Source organism: Nyctereutes procyonoides, unplaced genomic scaffold (assembly GCF_905146905.1).
Source record: "Nyctereutes procyonoides isolate TBG_1078 unplaced genomic scaffold, NYPRO_anot_genome, whole genome shotgun sequence".
In the NCBI taxonomy this organism is placed as follows: Eukaryota; Metazoa; Chordata; class Mammalia; order Carnivora; family Canidae; genus Nyctereutes; species Nyctereutes procyonoides.
The window spans coordinates 52,834,152-52,852,826 of NW_026575046.1; the positions used below are offsets into that span (position 1 = coordinate 52,834,152).

Sequence of the window (18,675 nt, forward strand, 5' to 3'; positions counted from 1 at the left end):
CCCAGAAATGAGGGTTGCTGACAAAGCAAACAAGGACCAGGGCCAAATCCTGGTAAACCACGGACTCAGAATGGGTCCTGCAGGGGCAGAGCGCACTGCTGAATCACATCCAAGTGTGGCGTGGCTGCCTTGACCTACCAATCATCAGTGGGAGAGCACAGTAAGAATTTGAAAGGCTTATGAACTAACCAGGAAGAAATGTGGGTGCCAGCCCTCCTCCACCGTTGCTTAATACCGTTCCTCTTGTGTCTGGCAAGCCTGAATAGATTGAATTGTAATGTTACTCCTCCCTGATTTGAAGCTGTTTAATACAGTGCTTAAGGACTAAGGAAATGCAGCAGGCTAGGTCATTTCAAATCTGGAAATTAAGTGGTTTCCTTATTAAATCCGAAATACTTATGAGTGACAATCCTGATGATTACCTTATAGCAGTAAAACAGCCCTGTCAGTACATGGCCAGGGAGTGCTTAAGATCTGAATCAGATATGCCCTTTGCAGTTTAATGAAGTTAGATGCCTTCAGGGGCCCTCCGTGAGTGAGGATCTCTTCTCTACAGATTCTAGGATTTCACAAGTCTGCTTTGTGGTTGAACTTGGGGGAGGTTCCTTTCTCAGTTCTGCGCACTGAACTGAGACACCAGAGAAAGGGAAGAATTTGGTCCTTATAGCTCACATTATCATGGTGTCTTGGTTTGCCAAGGGTTCTCACAAACAACCACTTAATCTTCAACATGGGAGGGTACAGTAGTCCCATTTTGCAAATGAGAAAACAAAGGCTTTGATGTTAAGCGACTTGCCTTGAGTCCAGCGCTGTTCAATAGCCCAGCTGAAATTCTACCCCTGCCCTTGGACTTCCCCTCCAGTGTCTTGTCTCTGAAGAGACAGCTGAAGAGATAGCTACAACTAGAATGTGGGAATAATCTTAGAAATAGCCTACCAGTATGTCCTCATGTCTGCCATTAAACTGCTCATCTCAAAGTTGGATGCCCTATTTCACCCCCAAAATGAGAGCCTTTAGCTTTGTGATTGTGTGTGGAATGGGGGTTATATCTCCTCAGAAGTGTTTCCTTATGTAACAAATCTGTTTTAAGCACCTACTCTGTACTAAGTTATTTGTCATGCAAAGGAAAGAAAAACAGAAAAGGTCCCTGCTCTCATGGAACTTATATTCTGTTAGGGGAGTTATACAAGAGGCAAACAAATGAGATCTTAAGAGAACTCCCAGTAAACAAGGCACTGTGATAGAGGAGGGGTGAAAGTGTTGCTTTTTCGGTAGGCTACAGGCCGAGTCTGGAGCCCAACATGGGGCTCAAACTCAAAACCATGAGATCAAGCCCTGAGCTGAGATCAAGAGTCAGATGCTTAATGGATGCTCAGCCAAGGGAAACACTCAGGTGTCCCCAGGGGGTGTTAATTTTAGATAGGTAGCCAGGGAAAGCATCTCTGAAGAGGGGGCTTTAAGTTGAAATTTTATTTTTGTTAAGATTTTTAAAATTTATTTATTCATGAGAGACGGAGGGGGGGGGCAGAGGGAGAAGCAGGCTCCATGCAGGGAGCCTGATGCCAGACTTGATCCCCGGACTCCGGGATCACACGTGGGCCGAAGGCAGGTGCTAAACCTCTGAGCCACCCAGGGATCCCTAAGTTGAGATTTTAAGGGGGAAAGGAAGCAGCCATATGACAAACTAAGAGTCTTATGGACCAAATTACAACCTTAAGATCGAAAAGGAGGTTGATGTGAAGTAAGAACTGTCCAAAGGCCAGTGGAACTGAAATGGAGTGAATGAAAGAAGTCATATGCAGTAAAGGTAGCAGAGTTGGCAGGGCTCAGTGGGATATGGATTTTTTTTTAAGATTTTATTTATTTATTCATGAAAGACACAGAGAGAGAGGCAGAGACATAGAAGTAGGCTCCATGCAATGAGCCCAATGTGGGACTCGATGGCGGGTCTCCAGGATAAGGCCCTGGGATGAAGGCAGTGCTAAACCGCTGAGCCACCCGGGCTGCCCGGGATATGGATTTTGAGGCCGTGGACCAAGTTTGTTCTTTATTCTAAGTGTCTTGGAAGTTGTTAAAGGATTTTATGTAGCAGAACGGATCTGATTTAAATTTTGAAAGATGATTCAGGTGTAAAGAAGGAGGGGCAAGAGTGGATGCAGAACAATGACTGCAGAGGCCCAATGTGGCCAAAGTGGATGTGATATGAAGAGGGTGGGGGTCAGTGTTTTTGGTGATAAATTCAGTGGACACTGCAGTTACAATTAGATCTGGATGTAAGAGGAAGAGATGGTCTCAAGATTCTCACGTGTCTCACCTGTATTGTTGGGTGGATGGTGGTAGCATTTACTGAGATGTAGATTACTGAGATAGGAGAGGACAAGATTTGAGGAAAATCAAGAGTCTTAAATTTGAGGTGCCAGTATGACATCCAAATGGAAATATCAGGAAACATCTGGAGATGTGAGAACGGCACTCAGAAGAGAGATCTGAGCTAAAGAAATTTGTGATCCATAGGAATATAAATGCCTGATGAAGTCATAGGACTGGATAAAATCACCCTGAAGGGAGGAGTGTTGATAGAGGAGGGCAGCCAGGGCTGTGTCCCAAGGGAATGCCAACCCCCACAGATTTCACAGAAAATAAGGAATGAACAAAGGAGACAGAAGGAATGACCTATAAGGCAGGAAGAGAACCAGTAAAGACCTATTATGATCCAAGTGAGAGAGAACATTTTCAGAAGGAAGGAGTAGCCGTTTAGTGGGGTGTTGCCTGAGAAGGCCCATTAAATGGGATTGGCCACATGGAAGTCTATGAGCTAGCTAAAGAGTTCCACCTACTTAGTGAGGACCAAATGTACACTGGAAGCAAGTTGTAGTAAATGAGAGTGGGGACTGTTTCAAGAAATCTTAATGTCAACAAGAACAGAACAGTATGTTCTTGTAACGCCTTACATTGAATTAAGCTTGGAGTTGTCAAAACCTCACAGTGGTCTTCGTTATACACCCACGAGACATCTCTCATGTTGGTGTCTCCATATTCTGCTCTAAGATATGTGGTCCGATGATTGGTCCTCAAGGCAAATGGCTTCCAAGACCCTTACCATTTCAAGAGTCACTTGCATTTTATATGTGTGAAACCCTGTGTGTCTTTAAGACTTGGTGGTCAGAGTACTATCAATGGATGTGTCCATGGGAAATGAATCATTGCATCCAGAGCCTCTGTCTCAGGACAGAAAACAGAGAAGCGGAAGGCTTATGTTTTGCTGACTTTGCCAAAAACTCATTTGCTCTGAATTTGTAGTTCTGATTCCTATAAAGCATGAAGTGGGTCCAGTCCCACTGCCTGTCCTACCAGTAGTCAGCAGTTGTGGCACTGTACAACCTGGAAGGAGTTTTGAACACAATCCACAGTTCCTGGTCTGTTGCCCATTCAAAGGGCCCTTAGGGACAGTTTCTTACTCCCTGATTCATCTTCTGCTCTGTAGTAAGTGGTTAAGAGAAGAGGATCTGAGGTCAAACTGCCTAGTTCAAATCCCAGGGCAAGGCACTTAACCTTTCGGTGCCTCTGTTTGCTCCTCTGAGAATGGGGATAATAATACTTAATTCAAAGGGTGATGGCAGGTTATTGAGCAAGGGTTTAACACATAGTAGCTATTACTATGGTACTGCCTTTTTTTAAATTTTTTTTGTCCCTGTGGAGGGTGGTTTATTGAAGTGCACCTGTCATGCCTCTCATAAGAGCCTGAGGAAACGTGATTGACTTCTTTCCCTGGTGGATCCTCAGCACCTCACACATAACTGGCACATGGTGTGTTGCTGGCTGGGTGGGAAGTAACAGGGGGCTTGTGTGTATTTCTAATTCACACAGAATTTAGTGATTCTTAAAGTTGCTTTCTTTATTACTCACATCAGTTACATTTGCTAAAACCTTTGACAAGCTCACCTCCTAACATGCGTGTCTAGCCTGGATCTAGATTAGACCACTCAAATATTGGCAAATGAATTGTAATCCTAATGTGAAATCATAAAAGGGATTTTTCTTTCTTTGTAGCCGCATTGAACATCTCAAATCCCAAAATGACCTCCTGACCATAACCCTGGAAGAATGCAAAAGCAACGCCGAAAGGATGAGCATGCTGGTAGGAAAGTATGAATCCAATGCCACAGCACTGAGGCTGGCCCTGCAGTACAGGTAGGGAAATGCAGGCTGCATGTGTATGTGCGTGTGCGTGTGGGATGGGGAGCATTTTAATTTAGAAATGCATCCACAGTAACCTGCATAAAGTAGAAACCAGTCTTTTAGAACACATACAGAAAGTTGGACCACCAAATACTAATGTGATACATACTGAAAAATCCATTAGCACCTTGTGATGATTAAGAAAATAAGAGCAATGAGTATGGTGTTGGAAAACTGGTATGTTTCTACTGGCATGTTCAACCTAAGTATTATTCCATTCAAGTAATATCATTCAATATATTTATTTTCATATTTATATATTCATTTGTTGCTCTTATAAGTCTTTATTTTCATATATGTTTTACATTATTATAAGTATAGGATATTCTATTTCCTTAATTTATGGAAGTTTTGTAATGTTTCTTAATTGTCTGCATGCATTTTGAATGGCTGTATCCCCTGCATCTAGTTTATATATTCTTATTTTATTTACTCATTTCTCTAAAAGATATTCAGATTTTTGTGGACTTTGAATATAAAAAACAATTTTATGGGGAATAATTAATACAGATAATACCGTCATTCTTTTGAATATTTTCTGTGGGATAAAATCCCCAAAGCAGGAATTACAGATCAAAAGATATGAATATTTTTGTGGCTCCTCTGGTATGCTTCCAATTTTTTTCCCATAAAAACAAGCCAGTTTAAATGACTGCAGTTCAGGACTCCTGGGTGGCTCAGTGGTTGAGTGTCTGCCTCTGGCTCAGGGTGTGATCCCAAGGTCTTGGGATCCAGTCCTGCATCGGGCTCCCCACAGGGAGCCTGCTTCTCCCTCTACCTATGTCTCTGCCTTTCTCTCTGTGAGTGTCTCAATAATAAATAAATAAAATCTCTTAAAAAAATAATGAATGACTGCAGTTCATTCATCAATGAGCAAGTGGTGTATGAATGTACCACTTCTTTTCAGCCTCATCAGCTTTGGAACTTACCTGTTTTTAAGTTACTATTTGTTTAATAGCTGTAAAGCTGTGCATTATTGTTTTCAGGGGTTTATTTTATTAGTGGCACTACTTAGGCATATTTCCAAGATTCCAGAATAGGGGCGGTACCTTACTCTTAGTATCCTCTGAAAAGATCAGTATGTTTTAAGAAACTTTTTTTTTTTTTTCAAAAAACAAAATCAAACCCCAAAACCTATGAGACCAAGGGAGCCTGGGTGGCTCAGTTAAGCCTCCGACTCTTGATGTCATCTCATGTCTTGACCTCAGAGTCGTGAGTTCAAGCCCCATGTTAGGCTCTACGCTGGGTGTGGAGCCTACTTAAAAAAAGCAAAATCTATGAGACCAAAGCTAGAGCACATCATGCTAGTTTACAGACACACCTCCCAAAGCAGGCAGGTAATCTACCTATGATAAATCCTGGAAACAGGCTGTTCTGCAGCAACAGTCTGCCTTTGATCTGTGTGGATGAAGCAGTGTTGCAGCATCTCTAACCTGAAAGATGAACTACCCTTGAAAGGAGGAGCTGCCAGCACCCAGAGCTAATGAATGGGTGATCCTCCTTATCTTTTAGTGGAAGAAGATGGAAGTGAGATGATTGAAAAACAGATGGTCTGTTGACTAAATGTTGAGTAAAGCAACATTTCCTCAGCTTAGCTTAGAGAAGCTAATCAGTTATTTGCTTAGCAGGGAAGTTTCTGCGCTGCAGGCGTCTTGTCCAGGAGTACTCGGGCATGGTGCACATGCTCCACTTCCTGTGCAGACATGGATCTGTGTGAGTCACGTATGGCCATTAGGAAGGGGTCTGTCTCCAGTCCTGGACCTGGTGTGCCCAGTGATGACAGGCACGAAGAGAGAGGCAGAGAGACTAATTTCTTCCTCCTAGAAATCTAAATTTGTCAGAGATTTCGTAAATGTTTCAAGGGGCAATATTACAAGCATCTAATAGAACTTTCTGTGATGATGGACCTGTTATCTGTGATGTTCAGTATGGTAACTGCTAGCCACGTGTGGCTCTTAAACATAGGATATATGGCTGTGGCAACAAAGGAACTGAATTTTTCTTTTTACTTAACTTAAATTCTTATTTTTTAAAGATTTTTTTAAAGATTTTATTTATTTATGAGAGACACAGAGAGAGAGAGAGAGAAGCAGAGACAGGCAGAGGGAGAAGCAGGCTCCCTGCGGGGATTCCGATGTGGGACTCCATCCCGGGATTTCAATATCACGTCCTGGGCCAAAGGCAGGTGCTAAGCCACTAGCCACCCAAGGATCCCCAAAGATTTTATTTATTTGAGAGAGAGCAAGAGAGAAGGGGTGGGGGAGAGGCAGAGGCAGAGGGAGAGGAAGAAGCAGACCCCCTGCTGAGCAGAGAGCCTGATGTGGGCTCGATCCCAGGACCCTGGGATCATGACCTGTGCCAAAGGCAGACACTTAACCAACCAAGCCACCCAGGCGCCCCGTAACTTAAATTCTTTTTAATTTAAATAGCCATATGTGGCTAGCTGGTTACTGAAGATCTAGGTCAAAATTGTGTGCCTCTCTCTCTCTCTCTCTCTCTCTCTCTCTCTCTCTCTCTTCCTTCCTTCCTTCCTTCCTTCTACCTACCTACCTACCTACCTACCTTCCCATTACTGTGTAACTATCTCTTGTGCCTCAGTTTCTAGGGTCAGGAAGTGGGGAGAGTAATTTAGCTCAGTAGTGTTCTAGCTCAGAGTCTCTTAGGAGGTCCGCTCAAGCTGTCAGCCAGGACTGTCATCTGAAACCTTAACTGGAGCTGGCAGATCTGTTTCTAAGAAGGCTCATTCACATAGCCTGTTTGGTAGAGTTCCTCAGTTCTTCACTCACCAGGCTGGAAGCCTAGTTCCTCACCACATGGGTCTCTCCATGGGGCTGCCCAAGAGGCTTTAAGACATGACCACTGGCTTTCTCTAGTGAGAATGATCCAAGACAGAAAGTGAAGGGAGAGAGAGTGACCAAGATGGAAGTCACCATGCTTTTTTATAACCTAATCTTGAAAATGACATCCCATATCCTCTTAGTCACATAGACCAACTCTGGTGTAGTGCAGGAGATAACACAAGGGTGTGGATACCAGCATATGGGATCAGTGGGGGCCATCTTGGAGGCTGGCTACCATAAGCATATTACATTTCCTTTTTAGCCGATCGTTAAAGAAGCATTAAACTTAATTCTCCCACTTTTATTGCTTCTCTGGTATTTTTCTAGATCCTAGTTTATTTATTTTTAGAGAGTGAGAGACATGCACACGCATCAGTGGGGGTGACAAGTGGCGGGGGGTGGGGGGAGAGAGAGAGAGAGAGAGAGAGAATGAGAATCCCAAGCAGACTCCACATAGGGCTTGATCTCACCACCCTGAGATCACCACCTGAGCTGAAATCAAGAGTTGGACACTTGACTAGGACTGAGCCACCCAGGCACCCCAAAATCTTAGTTGAAAGTAAAAGTTTAAATTAAGTGAATTGCGGGGCGGGGGTGGGGGACAGCATAGCAGGGCAAGCCCTGGGCTTTGTGTGGGAATATTTGTGGGCATTTCCTCCTTACATGGACAGCACGGCTGAGAAGCAGGTCTGGAGCTGCTTCCCCCTCGGGGGACAGTGCTGCACTGAAGAAGCCTACTGTCCCCTCCCAGAGTCGAGGATGCTGTGTGCTTCTGTTTCAGTGAGCAGTGCATAGAAGCCTACGAACTGTTGCTGGCCCTGGCGGAGAGCGAGCAGAGCCTCATCCTGGGGCAGTTCCGGGCAGCTGGCGTGGGGTCCTCCACCGGTAAGTGTGGCCCAGGGCCCGCCTCCCTCTTCCTTCTCATCCCCTGCCTCCTTTGCTCCACGGTGCCCCTATTTCATTGCTGGTATCAGAACACCTCCCAGCAACATGAAATTTGCTTGTCAAGTGTGTTTCTCGTTTTTTCCTCATGACCAAGTGAGTAAATTGTTAATGTTGAATGCAGCAGAACTGGAGTGGAAACAGAATTACAGACCCATTAAAACAAACAAGCCCTCTCAGGAAACATATTCTCCCCAGCCAACAGTAGGACCAGATAGAGCAGGAGGCCCACAGTTGGTGATGAAAGAGACCTACTTTCCCACATCCTCTCTCTGTGATGCTAAATGTTGAAGGTTCCTTTGCTGTGTCTCACCTCTTCTCTTTTGCCCCACATCTGTCCTTTTGGGTAGTTTGGAAGCATGGGTTCCGTTTCCCTCATCTCCAGGTGCCTTGTGGACACAGAGGAAATGGTTTCACGCCCCGTTGTCCCCTTCTAGGCTGCCCTCAGAGCCTAGAGCTCTGCCTTGTTGCGGATCAGAAGTGTCAGCAGACCCACTCACCTCCCCGGCCCCAGGCCATGTATCACTTTGGCTTGTCTGCACCTCCAGATCTGTATGGCCCCCTACAACCACCCCTCCATTTGGAGTAACTGGAAGAGGTGTGTCATTGAAAAAGACACAAGTGTGTCATCCTGGTTTAGCAACATTTGCTATAATTTGGCCTGTGATGGTGGCTCTGGGCCTTACAGTGATGTGAAGAGGACACAGTAGAAAAAGTAGAGAGGGAAGAAACACCAAGGGAGACAGGTTGTCATGGCTCAGTGCCAAGGCCTGGATGCTACCTCGGCCTCCACTTTCTAGCAGCAGCTTCCTTACAGAAGCAGCGTCAGGTAAATAGAAAACTGTTTAACTTCAGAGCCAAACGTGGGTGGTGTGGGCAAACCAGGAGTCCTCGGCCACAGGAACCAGGCCATGTGTCAGGGACAGGCTTCTCAGCGAGGCTGGTAGCCTCCATTCTGGCTGCTCTTCCAGGACACACCTTCACAAGGAAGGTCATGTCAGCCCCCCCTCCCCCCCAGGATGCGTCCCCACCCCCACCCCGGTGTTCTCATCAGCTCCTCCCCCTCACCTGGGGTCTAGCTTGTGCACTGAACACTTACATGCTTCTCCTCCTTCAGTTTTGACCTGTACAGGAATCTGAAGCAAATCTGAAGGAAAGGAAGTATCCTGGACACTAATTTCCTACTTCATATCCAAGTTATGAGGCAAGGGAGCAGACCTTCATTTGTATGGGTGACCACCCTCTTCTCTCTTCTTTTTTCTTTCTTTCTTTTTTTTTTTCTAATAGCATTAACATCCCAGCCCAGAAGTAGAAACTCTGCCAGCATTTCCATTAGAAACCTCATTTTTCAGGGTCTTTTCACTAAACCATAAAACTTTATACCTCATATTAAACAGATCCTAAAATGATCTTGGCCTGCTGTCAAGTTTTTTTTTTTAATATGTGTATTAAGGAAAACGATCAATTAAAGGGAAGAAAAATCAATCCTCTTATTTCCAGTTTGTACCATCAGATGTCTTTAAACCATTCTGTCCTGGAAAAGTACCTTTTTTTAGGCTTGTCTCTGCTTGGCACAGTTACTTGGTAGGAGCTGGAAGGGCTTACATAAATCTGCATTTAAAATGCTTAAAATCAATAATGAAATGCTTTGTATTAACATAATCCCGGGTAGCTCATGATATATTTATGAAATGAGCCAGTCAGTAATGTCATGCCTGCTTCAGAACAGAATTCAAAGAGCAGTCAGTTAGTGAGATATATGTAAAATATCTCATTTGTGGAAAGAAGAAACACATGAAAGTTTTCAGGGAAATGGCCAAGAAGGGGGTGTCCAAGGAAGCCTACAGGACATATGCACCCATAGCTCTTCCTCACTCTGTAAAGCTGTGAGCTGGCTTACCTTGAGCAGTTCTCTATTAAATTGCCCTTCCACTCTGCTGACAGCAGCAATTGACTTGCCATTCTGCTCCAGTGGGCCATATAGTTGCACAGCAGACCAAGTACTAGCCCAGGACACTTACCCACAGTACCAGCCATGGTGCTTTTTTCTGTCTCTTGTTGACTACATAGGCACTCATTACATTCATTCTAGATGATTTGAAAATCTCTCCCCAGGCCACCTCTGCCCTGAGACCAGTGGTTTTGAAACTGTGCCCTGGAAAGCTGGAGGAATGTCTTTGAGTTGGGCCCCAGCCATGGGCTTGGAGGATGGTGGGGAAACTGAACGTGTGACCCTTCACCCCACCCCTGTTCATTTCAACTGGTTCTGCATTTACCACTTTTGTATCTTATGCTTTGGCATATAGTTTCATTTGAAAATACTTGGAAGGCTAGGGATTAGGTGGAAGAGGTTGCAGACTGGTGATTTATTTGGCCACCACAAGAATGAGAACGTTTTAGGCAGGGAATTCACTCTCTGGCCCACCACTCCTCAGGTCTTGCCCCAGCCCAGTGACCTGACTCCTGGGCACATTTGGGCTTGCCAGTGCCTGAACAGAGAGAGAAAAGTCGGGGGTTAGCACTGGTACAGAGAATACACTGCCAATCAAAAGTTCTCATTTTAGCTATTAGGTTTGTTTCTCTTGCCTACACAAAGCTCTGAGCAAAGCCCTGGTCGTATGGAGGCATAGTTTGGGCCTCATTCACCAGGAAGTGCCAACACAGGAAAAAAATGGCCCTGTGGTAGATGGCAACTGAGTTGTTGGAGCTAGTTAGAGCTAGAGACAGACCTGTTAGAGCTAGAGACAGACCTCAGAGATTATGTTAGCCAATCCTTCATTGATGAGGACAGTGAGCTCAGAGCAGACGGGCCTTGCTAAGTACAGTTTCTATGTGAGGGCGCCCAGCCCAGCACTGTATCTCTTTGTTGGCCACCCACCAGTAGTTTCTCTCCCCCAGGCCACCTCTGCCCTGAGCAACTAGGAACCGATGAGCCAAACTCGCTGTCACACTTGTCCCATGTCGGTTTGTGTGGATTCATCCTTTGGTTTCTTTGCAATGTAGGAGACCAGTCAGGGGATGAAAACATCACTCAGATGCTCAAGTGCGCGCACGACTGTCGGAAGACCGCTGAGAATGCTGCCAAGGCCCTGCTCACGAAGCTGGATGGCAGCTGTGGGGGCGCCTTTGCCGTGGCTGGCTGCAGCGTGCAGCCCTGGGAAAGCCTCTCCTCCAACAGCCACACCAGGTAATTCTCAGCCCTTCTGCTGTGAGGTGGTTGTGCATCCATGTGTGATCTGCTCACTAGGCTCGGTGTGTGGTGACCCAGCTGTCAGAGACTGTGAGGCTTGGATGAGGACCGAGCTCCCCCTGTGCTTGCAGCTTGCTCCAAGGAGTCAGGGAATCGGCCTGGGAGAGCCGGACAGGGTCTTCTGTGGCCAGGGCGGGAACCACAGTCCAGAGAAGGGGAGATTTGCTCAAGAAAGTGGAACCTGAAGGTGAAACCCAAACCTACCTTTCTGTCTGATGCTCTCTGCCATTTTATTTTATTCTCCATTTCTACATAGTCCTTGATTTCCAAGAGTATTTGGGGGAGCTTAAGGCCCATTTCCTGCCAACGATCCCTACGTACCCATGACCCACGCTGCATCCTGTTCCCAGGCTCCGTTGTCTCCCCTCTTCTTCTCCAGCCTCTGTCCTTTGTAAGCTGTGCTTGGACAGTACCCTCTTCTTTTCCTGCCTCTTGTGCTTTGCAGAGTGATACCAAATTCATAGCAGGTACTTAGCAGACACTCAGTGATGAACCGGAGTTCAAGTTCTGTGTCTGTGAATCTGAAGTGGGTACATGAAAAACATGGGGGAGAAAGTAGTGAAGATCTTGCTAAGCATAATTTGCTGAAGCTGTTGGATTCTTTCAGAAGGGAGTAGGGGTTCAGAATGAAGCCTTTCCTAGTGACCTATTTCTTACCATCGAAGCCCTAAAACCATGAATGCCTTCCCTTCATATATCAATTCTCAGTCTAGAAAGTACTTTGTTAAAGATTCTCCTATGGTAGCCCAGTCATAAAAGACAGGAAGGGTGACTTACCCCATTTGCACAGGAGAGAAAGCATTGGCTCAGAAGTCTGTAAGTGGCTTGGCTGGTAAGGTCTCTTGGCTAATACAGGGAAATCAGAACTGAGACTTGGGACTTTGGCACCAAGCACATTACTCTGTCTACTATACCAAGTTGGATATCATGATGTTAAAAAACAGTTGTCTACTTGCAGATCAAGTGGCAAGACCCACATAAGGCCGGATTAAATCTTAAGAGCCAATGGGGAAATACTGATGTTTCCTTGGTGCCTGAAGGCAACATTATGTTCTCATCTCTCTTCCCGCTGGCAGGACCCAGCCATCTGCCTAAATGCATCCATTTACCTGTCCTGGACCTGGGGCCTCAGGAGAGTGGCTATTCCCAATAACATAGTTGTCCAGGTGCTCACAAACTCAAGGGAGTTATTTCCTTTTGACTCCCATGCACCAGTCGTCCTCTTCAGTGAAACACCGATCATAATTTATTTTCTTTTTAAAAACACATTCTTCTGCTTAACCACAGAAAGCAGAGGCTCTTCTTAATGACTTTTCCAGATGTGTATGATCTATAATTTCCTTGTTCATTTAGAGTAGAAACGCAGTCCTCGTGCTATCAGAGATACTGTTCTGTTGAACTGGTTAACATGAGAAGCAAGTTGACAGGGAATATATGCTGTTACAGTAGCTTATAAGGAGCGTGTTATGGATCTTTTGCTCACACCTCCCCATCCCCAAAATAATTTTGTTTTAAACCAAATCAGAGACAAGTTTGGAGTCTGTCAAAAATAAGAACTCTCACCATCCATTTAGTGGAGATTCTGGTCTTGAACATTTGTTAGAAATACTTTAACATTATAGATGAGCCTTGATTCAGAGACCATTTTCTTAGAGGAATTTAATTTTTGGTGATATATTAATACAGCTTGAGATCAATTTAAGACCTGGTCTTTATTTTCAAGGATGACCTCATGAAAGAATGGCCCCCCCTTGAATTAATGTCAATCTCAAATACGTCTTCCAATCCAAGTACAGAGGACTTTTGCTCACATTTCACCCAGTTGTCCTTAAAAATTCACTTTTACACTTCCACCCAAGTCAGAGCAGCCAGGGTGGGCACAAAAGAACCACACACAGGCCATTCGTGTGGCACTCCACATTTTTTGGTCCTGACACAACCAGACTACTTTATGTGACATGTGAGCTCTGAAAAAAAGTCCCAAACCACTAACCCTTTTAATGATTATAATGACTAATTTTGTATGGAAATCTTGCCTTTCCAGCTTAGATATTCCCCCATGTCAAGTTTATGGGAGAGAGAAATGGAGTTTTCTGTGTTGGAGCTTTACAGGGCTCCATTCCTCCCACCGTCACCAACTGGCACAGAGAATTCCAATCATAGGTGACAGTTAGCTATTCCTCAAGGTCTCAGGAAAGGAATGCTGAATGTCTAGTTTCCAGATGCCTTCCTGGCAGCAGATGGACAGCTCCTGATGACAGGAGGGTCGTGGTTTGGGGAAAGGAGCAGCAGAAGAGCAGTTACCAGCAAGGAGAATAAAAATGGTAGGGGATCCCTGGGTGGCGCAGCGGTTTAGCGCCTGCCTTTGGCCCAGGGTGCGATCCTGGAGACCCGGGATCGAATCCCACGTCGGGCTCCCGGTGCATGGAGCCTGCTTCTCCCTCTGCCTGTGTCTCTGCCTCTCTCTCTGTGTGACTATGATAAATAAATAAAAATTAAAAAAAAAAAAGGTAGCCAGCCTATCAGCTGACTGTTGACAGGAGCCCAGAGACACTGATGTTTCTCTTTTGAAAAACACAGCCACAGCCTCCTCAGGGGTTATAAGTGTCTTAATGGACAGAGTAACTAGGTAATGTTGATGGCTTGGATAGCTTTATTAGCATCTCACAACAGAGGAGCCCATGGACTAAATTGCTGAGGTGGGAATAGGGAATCCTTAATCAAGCCCACCCTTCCTGTCAAGGGTCACAATTTCAGTTCATTCCATGGAAGCACTATCATTGATCTAAATCTACAAAAGGACACGTGGCCAAAGACAAGATAAGCCTCAGCAGGACTGCCCTAATGGGGACTAGAGCCCGTGCCTTTGCCCTGCTGTTGGGTGGGGATCACGGTGAGCTGTGGGAGTCTGGTGATTGCAGCCTAGCAGGTGAGCTGCTGGGCACTTTCCAGGAGTCAGGGTTCTACCTGGCTGACCCCCTAACTGGATTAAGGGCAATGGCACTCAAGATGCTCACTTTTCACCTTCTAGGCTGGTGACTAAGTCTTCTTAGGTGGAGTCTCACTGGAGCAGAAGGGAGGGCTGATGACAGTGGAAGGATGGATGGGATTAGAATGGCCATCCTATTCTAATAGGACCACCATCAGCAAGCTTCTGTGAGTGAGAGACCAGATGTGGCTGTTGTAACCGTAATCTTCATATCTTCATGTCCCTCTGAAGAAGGGAGTTGCTTTCTCATCCCAAGTATCAGGAGAGTCCATCCAAGGCCCTTGGGACTAATGCTTATAGAGGCACTAGTAAATTCTAAAGTCCAACTCAGATGCATTCTCCAACATGACAGCATGGTGCTCGGGCCTGCTGCTCAAATGTCCTTGTCATTTATCTTTTAGGCTCTATGAAAACTAGGTAGAGACCTGAAAGGCTTTTTTTTTTTTTTTAGACTTCTTGATTTCAAAAGAATTACATGATCATTGTAAAACTAAATAATGAAAATCTAAGCATTATATCAAATTCTCCATGCTAGGACCCTCACTGGAAAGAACACTGCAAACAGATCAGGGTATATTTCCACAGATTTACGTGCCCATTTTTTCCTTTGTTAAGATCCTTGGCTGGAAATGACAGAATGATACTCTAATAGCTTAAACAGAAAAGGGCTGTGCTGGAAGGATATTCCACACACAGGAGCTGGATACCCAGCTGGAGGCAGAGAGCTACAGGAAGCCCGAGCAGTCTTGGAAGCAGGCATCTATCTGAGCATAGCCAGGCCACATCCAGCCTGTGCACTCCCCACATGTGGCTTTCATCTCCCTGCTGCGGGCAGGCTCCCCAGATGACAGAAAGCCAGCATAACACCTGCATTTGTACCCAAGGCTGACTGGTTTCACTGGTGTCAAGTAAAAAAAAAAAAATTCAAATAAGGGACATCTTGCCAGCTAGGTTCAAGCCCTACCCCTGTCATCTGTGGCCATGACAGCCCCCACAGGAGCCACACAGATGGAGAGGAGAGGGGTTAGGTCCCAGAAGAAGATGGAAGGTGTGAATCTGGCAGGCCAATGGCAGGCATCTTTAAAAACATGATTATATCTAATTTTTAGTCTCCTGAGAATCCTACTATGTGGACTCCTAAAACCTTCTTTTCCCCTTAGCATTACATTTTTTTTTCCATGCAGTATTCATATGTGTCAGTAGCTGCCCACTCATATTGGAAGACAGTCCATCATGTATTTTATTTTATTTTTTCCATCATATATTTTAAACAGCTTCCTCTTTTTGGACATTTCTACCCAGTTTTTCCACTATTAACCATTAGAGCAACTGTCTTTTTTTTTTTTTAATAAGAAATTTATTTTTTATTGGTGTTCAATTTGCCAACATATAGAGTAACACCCAGTGCTCATCCCGTCAAGTGCCCCCCTCAGTGAGAGCCACTGTCCTTGACCTCACACCAGTGTGTCTTGAAAAATTTCTGTGGGACCAATTCAAAGAAACAATTTGCTGCTCAAAAATGATTGTTTCCGTTGTCAAATAGCCCTCCATAAATGATCGAATTATCATCCTCTTCCTCCACACCCTTGCTAAAACTGGGTAGTGTCCGTTTTTTCAATTTGGCTGATCTCTGGGCAAAAAATACCCTTTTTAATACTTTCCGCCTCCTAATTATTAGTGATATTGAAAATCATTATGATGTTTGATTTTTCTAATGCCTGAGAAATTGTTAGCCACAGTATAGCTGTTAGGCTTAGAGAGTGTCTGTCTTGGTGTGTTACTGGTGACTGAATGAGGAAAAGGGTAACATTGGGTTTGGAGATGTCACATTTTCAACACTGTTATCAGGAGACCTTTAAAAATGGCTGTAGAAATAGAATCTGTTTCTCATTTTGACTTCCACTTTCAACTAAGTTCTTGGGACCTTTCTTGAACCAGACAGGTTTTGAGGACTTCAGTTATCTGGCACTGGATTTTCCCATACCTATATTTTGTTAGATAATTTTTCTTCACTTAACCTAGAGAATTCTGAGAGCCATCTGAGAGAATATAGGCATAAAAGGTTAGGATTGTGTTTAGGGGTTTTTAGTCCTTTGAGATGAAGAGTTGTCAGAGAGGGTGGGGAGGTACATTGCTACACAGCACTACAAGATGTAGGCAGTTGACAAGGCCCATCTTCTCTGAGGAATGCGGGCACTTAGGAGTGGCTGACCCCCTCCTTCAAATAAATTTAAAATGCTTAGCAAAAACAGAAAGCCAGCCTAATGGCATTTCCCTTCTGAAAATGAGCTGCCTCTTGGTGGAAATGAGATCTTAATGGGGACCAGGTAAGACATTGATAAAAATGTAGGGAAAAATCAATTTCTGGTTTTTGTGGCAAAGAAATGAAATGCCATTCTAGCTTTTTGCCATGGCAAGATGAGGAGGCTGAAGAAAAATGGGTTCTTCTTCTAAAAAGCAGGATGGGGAGTTGTCTTGAGGATGAGGCTGGGACATGAAGAAAGGGGAAAAGAGACTGGATGTTTGAAATCCAAAGCTGCTTAACTAAACCCGATTCCATGTCCCATAGTGGCCAGGGCAGGTGGAAGGGTAGGGTGTCCTAGGCTGCTAGCACTCACACTCCCCTGGCTCTAGGCCACCCCACATGCAGTATGCCAGAAGATTGCTGGCAAACTCATAGATGTGGAGCAAAGCCAGCAGGACAGGGCTCCAGCAGAGCATCCCAGAAAGGAGAAACCCATGTGACCTGGCCCTGCTTATTGGAAAAACAGAGCAGAATGCAAAAATGTGCTCTTCTGCCATTCTGAGGTGAGCTAGGGCTTTCTACCTTCAGCTCTCCCTGAAACACCTCCCAGAGAACAGGCCTCCCAGCCTGGAGATGAGGAGTAACCTGGTCTTGGTGGACAGTGATTCATTCCCCCTTGACAGCCAGAACCATCCAGCGTTCCAAGCTGGGAGAGCTAATGGATGACCTAACCCGGGCCCAGAAGCCAGTGGCATGCCCTCAGAAGACTCTCAGTGCTTTTGTCTGCAGGAGGCAGGGGAGAGGCTGGCAGCTTCCCTGCCTTTCACACTGTCACACAATCATATTCCACAGTGGAACATTATAGCACAAAGCAGAATTATTAACTTTCCCACTGGCCTCCCGGAAGGGAGGAAGCAAAGCCAGAGGGGCTATGTTGATGCAGTGCATATCTGGAAATCAAACTTCCTAGAGCATTTTAGAGGGCTTCAGCTTCCCACAAGGGTACATCAAGGGCAGGAGATCTTTTTCCTTTTCTTCTTTTTTGAAAACTAAACCTATGGTAGAGATGGTGAAAATTTAGGCCTTCCCCACCTGGCCAGGATTCAGGCCCTAAACCCTTGGGGATCCAGAACACCCCAAAGCCTGTCAGCCTCTGCCCATCTGTCTTGGTGCTTCCTAGACCACTCTAGGTGGTTTCTCAGGTTTCATGGAATACTTGGTATATTGCTTCTCCCTCAGCCCCAGGGTATTCTGCATGACCTGCTGGGTGGCTGTCATCCCTAAAAAAAGTCCCTGAGTCTGTGCAGGGAGGTGCAGGATGTGGCCACGGCTGTTTCTCCAACTCCCCTAGAATGAGTACTACTGCACTATCTGGACCTGCCTGCTTCAGGACCCATCATCTCCCTTCCAACAGCCTGATGATATGGGAACTGTCCGTACTCTCACTTTACCGCAGCCTGGGAAGGTTGGATCATTTGCTTGGGATCATAAAGCTAGGCAGTGACAGAGGAAGAACATTTACTCAGGTCTATCTGATGTCAGAGATCTGCTCATAATCACTGGCACCCACCAGATCAGCCCAAGAGTGTATGGATTCTCCCTAGAGAATTTGGGTGGAGTCATGTCCCGTTACCCCACAGGCTACCATGCAAATGCCCACCTGACTTAAGGGGTAGACCAGTTATTCTCAAACTTGGCTATGCCTCAGAATGATAGAGAGGGTACATTAAAATGTAGATTGCTGGGCTCCATTGCTAGAGTTTCCCTTTCTAGGGTCTTGGGGGTGGGCCTAAGAGTGTGCATTCCTAACAAGTCCCAGGTGATGCTGCTATGGCTAGCCCAGCAACTACTCTTTGACAGCCACTGGGGTACACCAGTCCTGCTAACTGGAAAATCTGCCCAAATAGAATCGTTTTAGTGCATGCAGAATAATTACAGAGCTCTAGCTTCTAGTGCTCTTTGAATTTAGAAATTTCTTTTTAAGTAAAAGAGAACAAAGGATTCCTCAACTATAAGTGTTCTATTTCTTTAAAAAAAAAAAAAAAGTAGTCCAAAGAAAATAAGACCAAAGACTCATCTGGGTGGTAGGTCATAGGAATTGGTTAATCTCAGTGTTTTTCTCTATGTTTAAAATTTTTCAAAATAATTTTTAACATAAGGAAGGACAAGG

General features: G+C 45.1%; 1 protein-coding gene across 8 annotated transcripts in view; it reads left to right on the top strand.

Moving 5' to 3' along the window:
- MCC (MCC regulator of WNT signaling pathway) overlaps nucleotides 1-18,675 on the top strand; it is a 324,907-nt gene that overhangs the window by 275,076 nt on the left and 31,156 nt on the right. For all 8 annotated transcript variants that reach the window (XM_055325155.1, XM_055325148.1, XM_055325150.1 and 5 more), the window contains 3 exons: nucleotides 4,051-4,191; nucleotides 7,861-7,964; nucleotides 11,025-11,208. In XM_055325155.1, coding sequence (XP_055181130.1) covers nucleotides 4,051-4,191; nucleotides 7,861-7,964; nucleotides 11,025-11,208 — 429 coding nt within the window. The remainder of the gene's footprint in view (nucleotides 1-4,050; nucleotides 4,192-7,860; nucleotides 7,965-11,024; nucleotides 11,209-18,675) is intronic.